The sequence below is a fragment of the Ascaphus truei genome, chromosome 4, assembly GCF_040206685.1.
Source record: "Ascaphus truei isolate aAscTru1 chromosome 4, aAscTru1.hap1, whole genome shotgun sequence".
In the NCBI taxonomy this organism is placed as follows: domain Eukaryota; kingdom Metazoa; phylum Chordata; class Amphibia; order Anura; family Ascaphidae; genus Ascaphus; species Ascaphus truei.
Window position 1 is genome coordinate 294,949,430 of NC_134486.1, and position 17,159 is coordinate 294,966,588.

Here is a 17,159-nt window from a genome sequence, read left to right on the forward strand (position 1 = left end):
GTGTACCTCAAACAGAGTCCCCAATAATACCACAGTATGTAAGTCCCTTGGTCACTAGTCCCACAGTGTCCCCAAAGAACCCACTCACGTGATCAGTGCTTGGGTATATACCGGTATGTTGGTGCACTTGTTGACCTTTACTTGCCGGGCACTGCAGCACCCGGTCTGATGAGGCTTCGCAAAGGATCCGCCGATCCTCTCTCCTACACGGACGTCGTCAGGGTGATCCCACCAAGTCAATGTCTCTGTAGTCTCTTCAATGAGGCCTGATCCCAAACCTCTCTTCAGGGAGTTTAGCGTCTGCTGTATCCCTAATATATCTAAATACTATAGGGATCTGTTCCCTATGCTAGGGCCTGTGCCTGTAGCAGCCACAAGCTAGAGTTGACTCAGGGCCTATCTTGGGCCTAAGGGGTATATGCTGGCCTAGTGCAGAGGCTTACTTGCCCTCTACACGGACCCTCTGTCCCCTACCTCTCCCTGTCACACTCTCCTGCATGCTCCCGGCGACACACTTCCTTATCCTGCCGGCAGCACTTCTCCAGCTCCTATTGGCTCCCTGCCGGCTGCAACTCTCCCAACCGCGCGGAGGTACACAGCAAGGGGGGGCACACCTCAGAGGGGGAACCTGGCTACATGTACGATATTGGTAATGGAGACACCGGTTTTTAACAGATATCCCCCCCTCCCCATTTTGCTGGTCAATAAGGTTATAAAGTATAGCGTGCTTTACATTAGAAGTATAACTCATACAGTTCAGTTTATTTGAAGCGGATATGAATATCTTAGCTGGTGTCCTTTCACCTCTGTTAGAGCAGCGATGCACAAACTGGGGGGGCGCCCTGAGAGTTTTTTTTTGGGGGGGGGCAGAGGTCCTGCGCTCTTCCCCAAGGCATTTTAATTATATGCCGGGTGACCGCGTGAGGCCTCTACAACCTCTACTTACTGAGGTTCAGCCGGCTGCAGGACGCATGACCAAATGACTCCGCGGGGTCATGTGACGTCACGGTTGCCACGGTAACACGGCGTCAAATGACGCTGCGGGTGACGTGACGTCACACGACCCCTTGGTGTCATATGACACCGCATGAGGTAAGGGAAGGGGGCGCACCGGCAGAGGAGAGCAGGCAGGGGGGAGCGCCCCTGAGTTAAAATCTAGAGACCCACATTGCAAATTTGTAATTGACACACTGAGGGTTGTACAGGCAACTAGCATTACAAATTTGGAATTTTTTCTGTATTCAATAAGGTTTTCCAGAATAGAAAATTAGGGTTTTTCCATTAAAGTGCAATAGTGCTGATGAGGAACTACCGCAGGGAAACCCCCATACAATTCAATGGAAGTAGTGCCCGTCTTTAATGAGAAAAAAAATTATATCAAAACGCAACTTATTTGCATACACTTTTTGTGCCGTGATATGGTACAATTTGTACTATTCATGGCTTAATAAAGTCACTGAAAGGTACAAATTCACAAAATTGAGCTTATCACAGTTATACTGTATACTGAATGGATAAATAAATATACAGATTAGCATAATTATTTAACATTAATCTTTCAAAGTTTAATCTGTAAATGTTGGTAGAAATGATATCGCAGCCTTGTGGAAGCAGTCTGAAATCCCTACTATTACCTCAATTAGAAACAGAATTTGGTTTGTATGCCAGATGGAAAAATTAACAAGTTTGGTTAACGATACTGGCGCTAAATTTCTAAAAGTCTGGATCATGTGATTAGCACAAACAGACATCCCAGGAGTGAATGGAGCTACAATATTGCTATGATAATTTTAGAAACGCGTTCTCCGCTGACCCATAAGTGACAAGAAAGCAAGAAGTACTTAAGTCCTAGAGAGAATGAAAGTAAAGAGGTTAAACAACAGAGGATCAGGTCACGCGCAGGGACCCAGCCAGAGCCCCAGAAACTGGTAATTCAACATTTTAGGAATGAGAAGTGGATCAAGAGGAGGACAGATGGACTTCCCCCAACACCTACCCCACCCCCTTATGTTTTGTCTCTTTATTTACACGGTGTTACATGCATATGTTACGGTATAATAATGATACCTCAGATGCAAACAAATGTATATTGTGTTGTACAATGGTAAACTTCAATGCAATTTGAGTTATATACAAAAAAATATATATATATACATATATATATTCAAGTTACTAGTGGAATTATTGTTACTAATTGAGCCTGCAGTGTTAATAAAAAGAAAATAGAAATGTATTAAAAGTAATTAACAAAGTAATCCCTTAATCTGGCCAGATAGTTTTCCCTTTTATTATTTGTGTTTAAAAGTTGACTACAGGCATACCCCGCATTAACGTACGCAATGGGACCGGAGCATGTATGTAAAGCGAAAATGTACCGTACTTAAAGTGAAGCACTGCCTTTTTCCCACTTATCGATGCATGTACAGTACTGCAATAGTTATATACGTGCATAACTGATGTAAATAACGCATTTGTAACAGGCTCTACAGTCTCCCAGCTTGCGCACAGCTTCGGTACAGGTAGGGAGCCGGTATTGCTGTTCAGGACGTGCTGACAGGGGCATGCGTGAGCTGCCATTTGCCTATTGAGCGAGATGTACTTACTCGCGAGTGTACTTAAAGTGAGTGTCCTTAAACCGGGTTATGCCTGTATAAAGGGTTTTTGTTTGCTGTAGAAACAGAAATGTGTCTCCAGGTCTCAATGTACTGTCCACTTAAAGAAGAGACCGATGAGGTTTTGAAGACTGTACACTTTGGGCTAGATTCAGTAAAGGTCCATATAGATGTCCTAACATTTGGCATTATTAAGAAATTGGATTGCAGCAATATTTTTTAGATTGAGCACCATCTTACTATATATTTCTGAAAGTGTCCTATGTGTCCATGTCTGTATGTGTCTCCCTGTGTCCCTCCCCGTGTCCCTAGCGGCAATCTCATTGGACCTTGGGCCAGGCCAATGAGATTGCTCCCTTGGCCCGCCCGCCCCCGCACACCTCTCATTGGCCTGAGGCGGTGTGAAGGAGACACACACACACACACACACACACACACACACACACACACACACACTAGGGAGGGGGGGGTGTTACATACATTAGCGGGGCTCACAGTGTTAGCAGCACATCTCCCGCTCTCTTACCTGCCGGTCCCGGAGGCTCCGCCTCTTCCTCCGCCTCTCCCTGTTTCCCGCGCTTTAACCGCCCCCCACCCCCCGGCACCGCTACAGTCAGCGGGGGAGCGGAGCGCGCGCCCGGGACACAGCGGGGGAGCGGCCACAACACGCTGCTTCCCGCCTCAGATCCACGTGGGAGCTGCCGGACGGGTGAGGGAGCTGCCGGACGGGTGAGGGAGCTGCCGGACGGGTGAGGGAGCTGCCGGATGGATGAGGGAGCAGCCAGACGGGTGAGTGAGCGGCGTTCACCTCCCCTCACCCCCCTTCACCTCCCCTCACTCACTTCCCCTCCACCCCCCCCCCCCGGCGCCGCTACAGTCAGCGGGGGAATGGAGCGAGCGAGCGCGCGCCCGGGACACAGCGGGGGAGCGGCCACAACATGCTGCCTCCCGCCTCAGATCCATGTGGGAGCTGCCGGACGGGTGAGTGAGCGGCCGGACAGGTGAGTGAGCGGCCTTCACCTCCCCTCACCCCCCTTCACCTCCCCTCACCCCCCTTCACCTCCCCTCACCCCCCTTCACCTCCCCTCACTCCACTTCCACTCCCTTCCACCTCCCCTCCACCCCCCTTCACCTCCCCTCCACCCCCCCTTCACCTCCCCTCCACCCCCCTTCATCTCCCCTCCGCCCCCCCTTCACCTCACCTCCGCCCCCCCTTCACCTCCCCTCCGCCCCCCTTTACCTCCCCTCACCATCCCCCACCACCCCCCCTCACCACCCCCCACCACCCCCCTCACCACCCCTCCGACCTCACCTCCCCTCCTTCACCCCCCCTCACCACCCCCCACCACCCCCCTCACTACCCCTCCGACCTCACCTCCCCTCCTTCAACGCCTTTCGTCCACCCTCCCGCCTCTGCCTTTCGCCCACCCGCACTTCTGCCTCTCACCCGCCCACCACTCACACCCCTGCGCCACACAGCCGCCGCACGCACTCAACAGACACCCGCCACACTCGACACACACCCGCCGCCTCTCACCCACCCCACACACTCGACACACACCTGCCGCATCCTGCCCCTACGCAACAATATCACTGACCAGCTGTCACCCGCACTCGCCACACACCCGCCGCCTCACACCCTAGCAGGACCCCGACCCACAGCCAGCACTCACTACCCACGCGCCACCCGTACTGAACACCCACCTGCCGCCTCACACACGCTCACACCCTTGCAGGACACACGCCTCACATTTTCACATAACTTATGTCACCAAAATATACATTGTACTGTGATGTGTTTACAATAAACCATTTTTATACAACATCGTATTACATTTTCTTCCATCTTTCTTTTCAACATTATTATCCAACCTTTACAACAAATAGTCACCTATTGTTCCACGATTTATAAATAATACTACCTATTACGGATTTACATCCCGGGCAACGCCGGGTATATCAGCTAGTATTTAATAATAGTTGTTATTCATAAATGATTACCAATATTCATCTCATTTGCATACACAAAAATTATATTAACTTCGTGCTAAACAGCCCAAGAGATACAAATAAGTGATAGTTCTTAGAAATCAGCGTTAATCAGGAACAGCGATTAAATTGCAGAGGGGTGGGAAATATTATACCATGGCAAGAAAATATTTAACCCTTTGATGCCTTTCAATGAGTTGCAATGGAATGCCTTCAGACACTAAAGGGGTTAACATACAAAATTATCAGCCCACAAATAAAACTCAGAACATTCATATTTGGGTAGCCCTTTTTCTAATGCCTCCCAAAGGGACTACGGGTAACTGGAACTTGTAGTCCCGTGGAGGCCTCTGTACCATTGGGGCCGTGTGCGCGCTTGCCCTGCACATGCACAACTTCTTAATGGCTCCTGTGAGCCTTCTGCGCATGCGCGATCACTGCGCATGCGCGAGCACTTGCAATGGCGGCCCCCGCTAGCCGGGTGCGCCGCCGAGACTCCGGGGACTCGGAGTGCTCCCTGCTCCGGCCCCCACCCTCGCGCCGTGCCGGCGGGTCCGTCGCCGCCTCCGGCGGCACCCGCAATCGCTCGGCACGCTACAAGGGGGGTCTCTGGGGCTGAAAAGAGACCGGGGTTACATTTGCAAACATTAAGTAGTTCAGATGGTCAGTTAGTCCCTTGGACTGCTATTAATATGTTCTGCAATTCCGATTGTATTGGTTTGTATCACCCACTCTAGGTTAGCTGGTCTTATCTTGCCTATGTCAGTGTATATAGGGGCCATTATACATGCAGAATGACAGCAAGATAGACCTAAAACCAGCTTGAGGAACCATAGGTGATAACAATTGGCATTATTTTTAGTTTAGTGAATAGCTTGTGAACAAATAATGTGGTTTTAATAACTCATTTGCATACTTGTTACAATATGCCACGTGAAAAATCTCTGACATATTGCCACAGTAAATAGCCTATCACTGCTTTGTTACAGCTGGTACACCTTTAGTGAATACAGTACAGTAGGTCGAAAAATATAATTAGCACTAAAGACAATTTCTTGATTTATTGACCTTTAAGGAATCTAGGCCTATAATTTAATCTATGAATGAAGATCTTAAATGATGGTCTCCTAAAACAGGGGTGCGCAAACTTGGAGCTGCTCTCCGCTGCCTGCTCCCCCCCCCCCCCCCAGTGCTAGTGCCCGCTTTACCTTTTTTGCCGGCGTCATGTGATGTGACATCACATGACCCCGTGGCATCATTTGACGCTGCGTTGCCATGGCGACGCGTCACACCAAGCCTCTGAATCTCTGTAAGTTGAGTTGCAGAGGCCTCGTGCAGTCCCCCGGGATTTCATTTAAATGCCTTGTGGAAGCGCACTGGGCCTCTGCAACCGCCACGCCGCCCCCCCCCCCCCCCCAAAAAAAAATCTTGCACTCCCCAGTTTGCGCACCCCTGTCCTATAAGTTAACACAACCTACAACAAAGGGCAAGTAACAGATAAGTTAACCTTTTCATGCACACTGACATGTTTTAACTTCCATTAGAACATGAGTGCTGGAATTGCTGGGTTAATTGTGCCCTGTAATTGCAGGCACGTGTGTGTGCCTGGGCATCTTTTGATATGAACTCCCTGTTGCAACTTACATGGTGAACAATTCTTTTGTAGTACAATGTCATAGTATGGAGCTGATTATGGTGATTAACATTTTTCTTTTGGTAGTTTGAAATGTATCTACAGTACGCTCTTTTCTGTATTTCCAGAAAAGGATGTAGAGATAGATATGTTACCATCGCTGGAGAAGGACGGTTGGTACTCCTAGGGCAACAGACCACATCTATATGATCTCCTAAAGCGAATGACAGGGAAGACTGAACCCAAGGTAAGACTATTATTAGGAGTATGTGCCTCGTATGTAGATTTTTATGCCAAGTCATAAGACATGACAAGGGGTGGACTTTATCCAATCTTTATTCATAACTGAGAAAATATTGAATAACTTGTGGCAGATATGTTTTCACTTTGGTAAGCTAATACAATGTAGGCCTACTGCTTGTACACGTATTTGTAAAGAATTACGATAATTGTGACTTTTTCTCTCCCCCATCCATTCCTTATTTTGTTTTCTGTACCCCTTTCCCTGTATAAAATATCTTAATAACCAGACAGATTAATCAAAATACTTACAGTATATATTATTAGTGCATATATATTATTTGGATGATTTATTTATTTATTTATTGCTTAGCCCTTTTTTGACACAACCTCCCTCTAGTTCATTGTATTCTGCATCCATGCAGTTGCAGTCGCACAATTTAATTAAACGTGCCAGTGTCTACATACTGTAGTGCCGACGGTTATTCTAAAACAAACCAGTGGCAATTACCAAAAAGACCCAGGTACATGCTGGGTACATGCTGGGTACATGCTGGGTACATGCTGGGTACATGCTGGGTACATGCTGGGTACATGCTGCAACATTTCACACACTTCTGTAGACAGACTAATGACCCATCGGATTAACAGCGGGGGTCCCTGGCAGTCCCATTCAAACTGAATGGGACTGCCAGGCACCCCTGCTGTGTCAATCCGATAGGCCATTAGTCTGTGCAGAAATGTCACTGAAATTTACCCAGCATGCACCTGGCTAGTTTAAGGCAAGTTTAAGGTAAGTTTTAGAATACTCGTTGCCTCGTCTGTATTGACACATAAATACACTGCTCCATGTTTCAAAACACTATTGCGTCAAATGTTCAGTAGCAAACTGTTTATCTCATCTGGATCATAATGAGTTATGCCAAGCTGGGGGAAGCCAGGGGATTAAGATGTTGTGGGAGGGTTGTGATGTGGCCAGAGGGGACTGGCGTAGGGGGAGGGAAGTCATAAGGTCTGTGGGCAGGGGCGGGAGCAGGCCTTTCACTCCTCTCCAATGCAGATTTTGGTTGTGTGTGTATTCTCTCTCTCTCATGCTCTCTCTGTCATGCTCTCTCTCTCTCATGCTCTCTCTGTGTATTTATTATGAAAAAAGGAAGGGAAAGGGTGGGGGAGGAATCACACTCACAAGATAAAAATGGTTAAAAGGCAATTTGTGATTATATCACCACCATCCGGTTCTCTGTGGGCTCCTTCAGGACTGCCAGTAGAAGTCACCGCTCACCGGATTCCTCGTGCGTGTCCGCAGCGTCGTAGTGACGTAATCGTCAGAGTCCCTGATGCGTTTCTCTGAGAAAGTCGCCCAGCGGTGATGAAACGCATCAGGGACTCTGATAGCGCGATTACGTCACTACGACGCTGCGCACGCGCACGAGGCCACATCCAGCGTGGGATCCATACGGCGGCCATTCGGAGTGGAGAGCTGTGTTCTTGGACGGCAATCTGACGGCAAACGGCACCCCAGGAATCCGATGAGCGGTGACTTCTACAGGCAGTCCTGAAGGAGACCACAAAGACGCAATTCCGCAGCACAGAACCGGATGGTGGTGATATAATCACAAATTGCCTTTTAACCATTTTTATCTTGTGAGTGTGATTCCTCCCCCCCTCCCCCCCCCCTTTCCCTTTCCTTTTTCATAATAAATACACAGTGTTATGCTATGGGACGTGCGCTCTCTCGTTTTTTCTGTTTGTAGATACTCCTGGATGTGGATGTGGATTATCCCATGTGAGAGCAGCCGGAGACCCCCCCTTGTCAGCATCATTTACCTCCATTTACCTCCATTCATGGACTAACATTTAAAGGACTGGTTGGACTTTATTTCTCTTTTTTGCACTTTTGCACCTCCTTTTTTCACTTAAGGTGTTTGTGTTTCACTATACAGTTTATTGATTATTATGTATTTTTCATTGCATTTTCTATTTTAATATTATCACATTTTGTAATATACATCTTTGCACTACAGTATATACACACAATCAAATTTAATTATTCACTATAGTCTACCAATAGTTAAAACACTTGCAGTCCTACTCTGGCGCTACAATTTTTGTTCCTTTATATATATATATATATACATATATATATATATATATATATGTGTATATATATATATATATATATATATATATATATATATATATATATAAAGGAACAAAAATTGTATATATATATAATATCTATATATTAATACACAAGTTTTTTTACACCTACCTGCGATGTGCTGCCTCTTCTTTTTTCTGGATCTTTGGGTTTGCGTAAGGTACTTCTTTATATATGTATATATACACACACATCATCCCTGGAGTCCATAGGTAGCCTCACTGGTACTAAAGAGGCAAATGAAAGAAATAAAACCACTTACCCTATCCACAATAATGTCCTTCAAGGTCATAAACTCCCTGGAACTACTCCATTGAAATATTCTCAAGGGCTAGAAATGTGCAAAATGTTCATCCAAGTTTGCAAACCAGATAAAATTGGCTTTTTTGTCTGCTAAAAATGTCACCAAATCTTCCAGTTTCACCAAGCATTTTTAATACAGTTCCAGACCCTGAGATAGGACTTAATGGGTAATTATAAAATAAAGGTGCTTAAAAGGAATGGAAATGTTTGAGCAATGGAGAACAAAGGTCCCTTTTGATCAAACACTCATTAGAGTTATAATAAGAATGATAGATATGATTAAAACTTAACCGTTAGTAATATTATTACAGTAAAATAATGTCAGAAACAGAGGTACATAACAGAAAAGTATTAGATGGAACATGACCGAACATACACAAATCCAACACACTACATACAATTATCATAAAAATTGCTACTATTGATCAATATAAAATAGCTACCAAGTAGTAACTGTGTTAATAGTAACTATGTGTGTGTGTTAACTAGAATGCACTCAAATAACCTGTAGTAGCATCTAGTAGTATCTAGAATATAGAAGCCTATATGGGTAAGTCAGCAAATAAAGTGCAACGTGACTACAAATTGTACTTAATAAGTGAAGGTATAGGCCACAAAAGCCTATGGGCTAGGTCTGGGGTGTGCAAACTTTTCCCCGTGTGCATCCCTGCCTTCTTCCTGCTCTCAGGTATCTCCTCATCTCTGCGGCGTCATGTGATGTCGAGTTGTCATGGCGATGCGGCGTCGCTATCAGAAGATGAAGGAGTAGAAGCCAGAGATTGCTCCCCCGGCAATCATTTTAAATGTTGTGGGAAAGGGCACGAGGCCTCTGTAAGCACAGGGCTCGGTTCAGTGCACCCCTTAGTTTGCACACCCCGTTTCTATGGCATGCAAGGAGTAGTTAGTTAGGTCAGGGTTAGGTGTTAGGATTATTAACATCTAGGTCTCCACAGTGGACATGAAGCCATGTATAATGCATGCCTTCATGACCCACTAATGTTAACAAGTAGTTAATAATTGAGAGCTTTAAAACTGAGAGATATGCTAATTTAAATGTTAAATGTATTATCATGATTTAAAAAAGCATATTTCCCATGTATCTCCCCTCTCCATTCTAGCAAAAGGCCTGTTTTTCTTAGCTGAGGAAGTAGAGATTTCTTGCCGTGGCTATCCAGGGGATCTGTAAAATCACAGCTTATTAAATACGTCTGAAAATTGCAATTTGGCGAGTTTCTTTTATTTCCGTACAATTTTTGCAGTTCACACAGAATTGCATAGTCCGAATCAAATGGCTTCCAAAAATGCCCTCATTTCCCCAGTTTCGATATGCCATAAAGGCTTTTTGAATATGGAGATGTATATGTGCATATACAAGCAGAAATGGCTGTTTGTTTCCATGTGGATCATGTGCACTTATCGCAATTCATTGAATAGGCCCTTTAGTGTCTCAAAAAACATATTTTAATATACTAATTTATAGGCTCTGGATATGAACATGCAAATGTAGACATGCTGTAAAATGGTCTGCAGTTGTCTCTCCTGCTGACAGTAAACCTGGTAAGTCACAAGGTTGCCAGCAGTAATCATGGAGGTTTGCCCTCACACCCTGGTGAGGTGTCCCATGTATGGATGGAAGTGGATACATACTCTGAGTCCACCGTTAGTGACATCAGAGATGTGCCTGTTTCCTGAGGTATATAAGGCACAGAACTGCCCAAAGTTAGTGCGTTGGAGGAAGGAATAAGTCTGTGTTGAGACTGGTGAATGGAGGGCCCACTAGTGCAGTAACTAGTGGCCCATTTCTACATCAAATAGCATCAAGCCTGCTAAGGCACCACTGTGTCCAGGGAACTGGCACAGGGGTGATCTCCCTGCGGGGAGAGGGGATCCCACTCCATTGGGAGGGCGTACCTTTTCAAGGGACAGTACGGCAAGATGTGCGGCTGAGCTAATAGCTGCAAGGGGCAGTCTGCCCATACTATCGCCAATAAAGATGCCCTGTTCAAAGACAACCCCACTGTGTGAGTGTGAAGTTACTCTCCAGTGGAAGTCACCACCAAGAAGGAGTTCCTCATCAGAACTATCTCCCTGCGGATGCAGAGATCCTGATGAGGTGGAGGCGCTGCACATGATATAGGTAGGACTCGCACACACTACCTCAGCTGCCTGTCTGGGTTGACAATCCCTGAACACCATCATGCGGGAGACTCAGGAGTCCTGTTGCCAACAGGTGCACCACCAGACACGACCATGTAATGGGGGCTGGATAGATCACAGGGGCCAATATGAGATTGGGTGGGTCAGACCAGAGGGAATACCCGTTACATTTGGAGGCGTTGCTGAGATACCTGTCAACAGGACAGGCTTTTGCTAGGCACACTGGGAAACAGGGAGAGTGTCTGCTGTCACTTTGTGCTGCGTGGGACGGAGCCAGGGGTACTCAGGGGAGCTGCTGGAGCTGCAGACCGCACGGACGACCTGGGATCCTGTGCAAGGAGTTAGTGGGGCTGGAGCCGGGCTATAGCTGACCTAGTCACCTTGAGGTAGTGCTAGGGTAGAGCGCCTAAAGGGATAAACTGTTAACTAGGTCAGGAATCCTGGAGAGGGTCTGCGCTAGACTGACCAACAGTAGGTAGATGCCCAAGTACTGCATGGAAGAGCCAGAGTACTCTAGCCCATTCCAGACCACTTACCGAAGGGAGCACAGACTGGAAGGAAGGAGATACAGCAGACACAGAAAGAGTGAGCCTAGCCTGAGGTAGTGCAAACACGAGTCAGATTTACATTAGGTACACAAGGTGTGCACAAGGCATTTTTATTGTATCGGTGTGGCAGCTGCCCCGCAGAGAGGAGCTCCATGTACAATAAAACAATATACAGTAACCAAATGGCGACCTCAAGAATGGAGGATCCGCGCGGTGCGGAAGGTCCAAGATGGCGGACGGAGGCCGAGGGAGAGAGCGCACATGGCATGTGTGCCTTTGAAGAGCAAGCTACAGAAGCGACTTTTGTGAGCCTGCTGTGGAGTGGCGCGAAAGCTGTGGCTGCGCCGTGTTGGTCCTGCCTAGGACCTTGGGGTACTAACCCTGAGGACAGTGAGGAGGACATTGTTGTTAAATATGAAGAGCATAATGGACTTGCTTGTCATTCAACGTACAAATAGTCAAAAGCTAGCTCAGCCGATAACAAGATTGACATTGCAAACCAAAATGGCGCTTCCCGCTTCCCTGGGAAACCGCGTGGGCCAGTTGCAGAAAACGTTGCAAATTCTCAACTTGCAGAGAGTTAGCCAGGAGTGGCGCCAACAGGAAAACCCCACCCTGTTTGGGAGTATGGCGCGAAAGCTGGAGCCGCACCCTCATTGACTATGACTAACTCAGCCCCGGTGCTGGGTCATCTGACAGATTTAAGGGACCTCCCCCTAATCTCAACCAGGGGGATGCGGATGGAGTTAGCTGGAGGAGGGATTGCCAAACCAGCCCCTGCACTTCAGTTGCAAGGAGCCAGCGTGCAGAACAGACCACTATTGAGAGTGCCTCCTATAGTGACCATGGCCTGCAAATCTGAAGAGGGATCTCTGATATCAACCCATCCTTACTCGGCTCCTGGAGGCTTCCTAATACTTCGAGTGGCTGGCACCGAGACAGTGGCATGCCTATGCCTACAGTGTCGCCTGCCGGGGGGTGCGGTGAGCACTACAGCGCGATGCTCGCAATGTGGCCTGCAATATCTGTGGCCCATGCCAACGTTCGTGCCGGTCCATGCAGTAGAGGCCGCGGGAGATGTAGCTATGTTATCGGCGGAACTCCCCGGTGCGCTCTGGAGGGAGTGTGCGAATCCCGGAGAAAGGGGTTCGGGCGCGGCTATCAAGGCTGAGCCGGACGAGAGGGACAATCACTGACGCGGTGATAAAAGAGAGGCTCACCGCCGATCACCGAGCGGAGTGCCACTACCTAAGTCGAAGTTGGATTCCTACCGCGGTAACGACACGACCGCCGGCGAGTCACTGTAGCAGTACTATCAAAAGAGTACCTGTGTCGGCAGCGAACGAAGCAGAGTGTCACCCAAACAGCGGCAACCCTGCTTTTACCAGGCTCCGAGGGTGGCGACGACGGCGGAGGAGGGACGGTGCCAGGCCCAAGCAGTACCACAGAGGAAAAAGGCATTGCCGGATGTCGTAGTGGAGGAAGAGGTCTCGCTTGGGGACCCAACCCAAGATGGCGGAGAGTCACGTGCGTTCCAGGATGTCGCTTCTGGCGGGCAGGGCGGAGCCGATTGGGAGATGACTGCGCCTCCTCGCTCGAGCATTGTCAACCGATTGCCTAGGTCGAAGAAGAGCGGGCGATCACTACGGAAGCCGGAGAGCAGTGAGACCGGAGAAGCGGAGAGCCCATGCGGTGGCACCGGACCAGGTAGCGGTGAAGAGCAGGTCGCAGCCCCGCGAATGCCGACTGTCCGGCCCTATGCCCAATCCCCGGCCCTAGTTAAACCCAAGGCCCTAGTTAAACCCAAGGCCCTAGTTAAAGCCCCAGCCCCAACCACCTTTTCCTTTGGTTCCTCATTGAGTTTAGGGATATCAGGGGATTCCCGGGTCACTTCTGATGAACGGACTGGAGGGCGCTCGGACTGTGTTACATCCGATGATGGTTCGGCGGGTGGGAGGTACTCTCGGCAAGTGTCCGTGTCGAGTGACTGCCTAAGTGTTGTGAGTGTCACACTAGAGAGTAGGCCCAAGAGGGTAGAATCTCAGTCCCGGTCTGCCGGGACATCCGGGGTGTCCTCCTGGGGGGAACTAGAAGAGGGAGAGTCAGTGGAGTCGGCTCCAGAGGAGATTAAGGAGACCCGGTGGTGGGCACCCCTGTTTGAAGGATATGAGGCATGGATGGATAGAACCAGGTTCATCTTAGAGCGAGATGGGGTGGTAGATTATAGGTGAGCCAAGGGGGAGTTCACTGAGGAGGCTCATTTAAAAGCGATGCAGGATCGATGGTATGACATTAGTCGTGGGCTAATAGAGCCATTGGGTCCAAGCAAATTGGAAGATCTGGTAGAACCAGACGAACCCCTGTCATGGGTGCTGCCAGGGAGAGCGGGTAACACCAAGTTGATACGGGCCAGCCGGGCTGAACGGGCAATTGTGTCAAAGTACAAGAGCTCACATGGCTTAGAGTATCTCTATGTCTCCGAGCCCCTCATGCAGGAGATAGAGGATCAGAGGGATGGGTGGCTACGAGAAACGATATAGATGTATATGGTGAACAAGGGGGGCGCGATTACTGGGCGCTGGGCGGAAGAAAGGATCTCTCAACTAATGAGAGTGTGGAGCATCGGGCGCAGTATATACATGCACAAGGCTGTATATAGACCTGAGAGTGGCTTGCCCCGGGAATATAGTATCACTGTAACCGATATGGCGGGTCGGGAAGTAAAGAAACCAGACCCTCGCCACTATTATTAGGAAGACAGATAGCGAGGTCTGTTTCTGAGATAAGTGCCCCCTGCTGGTCAGTGAGCGCTACACAGTTAATTATGGAAACAGTGATGTTGTTCTAACTAATTATGTGTTCCATTTTACAGTGCTTCCTGGACAAAGGTACACCAAATTTAGGTCCCAGCCGGGACCTAAGGGGGTTCACCAGGGGGAGATTGTAGCCGTGCTGTAAAATGGTCTGCAGTTGTCTCTCCTGCTGGCAGTAAACCTGGTAAGTTACAGGGGTGCCAGCAGTAATCATGGAGGTTTGCCTTCACACCCTGGTGAGGTGTCCTATGTATGGATGGAAGTGGCTACATACTCTGAGTCCACCGTTAGTGACATCAGAGATGTGCCTGTTTCCTGAGGAACATAAGGCACAAAACTGCCCAAAGTTAGTGCGTTGGAGGAAGAAATAAGTCTGTGTTGAGACTGGTGAATGGAGGGCCCACTAGTGCAGTAACTAGTGGCCCGTTTCTACATCAAGTAGCATCAAGCCTGCCAAGGCCCCACTGTGTCCAGGGACCTGGCACAGGGGTGATCTCCCTGCGGGGAGAGAGGATCCCACTCCATTGGAAGGGCGTACCTTTTCAAGGGACAGTACGGCAAGATGTGCGGCTGAGCTAACCGCTGCAAGGGGCAGTCTGCCCATACTATCGTCAATAAAGATGCCCTGTTCAAAGACAACCCCACTGTGTGAGTGTGAAGTTACTCTCCAGTGGAAGTCACCACCAAGAAGGAGTTCCTCATCAGAACTATCTCCCTGCGGATGCAGAGATCCTGATGAGGTGGAGGCGCTGCACGTGATATAGGTAGGACTCGCACACACTACCTCAGCTGCCTGTCTGGGTTGACAATCCCTGAACACCATCATGCGGGAGACTCAGGAGTCCTGTTGCCAACAGGTGCACCACCAGACACGACCATGTAATGGGGGCTGGATAGATCACAGGGGCCAATATGAGATTGGGTGGGTCCGACCAGAGGGAATACCCGTTAAACAAATTATCACACTTCTTTTCAGAAGAGTCTGAAAGTCTGCACTTTAAATATTTTTGTGACATGGATGATTTTTATGTATTTTTGACTTTACTGTACAAGAGCCCTCACTCTCCGCTGATCTTTTTGTGTTCTTTCTCCTCTTCAACCTCTTAGATTGTAACTTCCTCGGAGCAGAAACCTCCTGACCTATTGTGATATTGTCAGTTCATTTATGTCAGTTTTGTTATGGTTGTTATTTTTTTAGCCTTTTAAGAAAAAGTGGGGATTACCCCCAGGTGGTGCTACAAATATGCCAGGTAGTCCAATGAATAATTTATAAACACTTAAAAAATCGGTATAGCTGAATGAATAAAGCGGTCTGAGTGTCCCGTGGGTATGCCGATGGTGTGTGCGGGCCTGAATACCCTTACCTCACCTGTTTGGAGCCGTAGGAAGGAATGTCCCCACGCCGATGGAACACACCCCCCCCTGGAAGATGGATGGTGGGGTGATGGTCTCCCAGCCGAACAAGCGGCAACCCGCTAGAAAGAGACTGACAGATGTAATGGAGACCTGCACGCAAAGTCTCCTGTCGTCTCACCGGCTGCCTGCTGGAAATCTCCTGATGTGCCGGTCTGTCGCTGCAGGGGGGTAGGTGGCGGCTGCTGGTGGGGAGGACGGAGCGCTCCAATCCTCCGCGCTGGGTCCGTCGGTGTTGTAACTTCCCGGGACAGGTGAGGGAACAGGGTTATCGGCTGCACACTGGCTGAACCCGGTCCACTGCGCAGCTAGAAGGGGGAATCCTCTCAGTTGAAAACAGCTGCTCCGCATTCGAAAGAACCGAGGCGTGCTGCGATGCTTAGGTAAAGGTCAGGAACGTGGTGAGAGAGCAGAGCACTGCCGCAAAAAAGAGAATCAAGGGGGCCTGATGCAAAAAAATAATAAATTATTTATTGGGCATAATAGCCAAAAAGAACAGACACACTAAGGTTTAAAACTCTGACGCGTTTCCCGCCGTGGAGGCGCTTTATCAAAGAGTGCTAATGCTCCATAGAAGTGGGATTATGTAATGGTCAGAGGCAAGTATACGCCCACAATTAGGTTGATGCTAAATAGTATATGCTGTGGAATATAAGCAATCAGCTAGATCCTCAGCCCAGCAGGATCTGCAATAAGAGAAGCGCCCTTAACCTCTGAACACAATATTAATCCGATGGAGCTTTACAGTAATACAACAGTTAACATGTGAAACAATAATCAAAAACAAAAGACTAATATCCCTATATAAACAAAACAATTTTCAAAAAAGAAAAGAAATCAATAAGACTGAAGACAATAAAAAATTATATATAAATGAACACTATATTATAGATAAAAATAATAATAATAGATTTATACCTTAGTATAAAAAAGAGTGCTCTAATATAAATAAAGTACAACATGTGATAAGAGAAAACTGAAGTGATTCTAGGTATATAAAAATATGTGTGAAAAAATAAAAATAATTATGCCTAATAAAAAATAATAAAGTTCAAATTAAACATATACAACATAAATATTTAAAATATAATAAAGAATAATAATAAACATTAGTCTAACATAAAATATCTGGAATAAGTAAAATAAAACCAAAAAACAAATAATTTAAAAAACCCTGATATAATGTGAAGTATTATGCGATAGTCACCAATGTATATAATACACTAACATAATATATCATAATGTGATATCCTGAAGTGATATATTGAAAAATATTAAAGCATAATGAAT

General features: G+C 47.5%; 1 protein-coding gene across 1 annotated transcript in view; it reads left to right on the plus strand.

Moving 5' to 3' along the window:
• NT5DC1 (5'-nucleotidase domain containing 1) overlaps positions 1-17,159 on the plus strand; it is a 420,856-nt gene that overhangs the window by 381,673 nt on the left and 22,024 nt on the right. Inside the window, 1 exon segment of the mRNA XM_075595034.1 lies at positions 6,363-6,481. Coding sequence (XP_075451149.1) covers positions 6,363-6,481 — 119 coding nt within the window.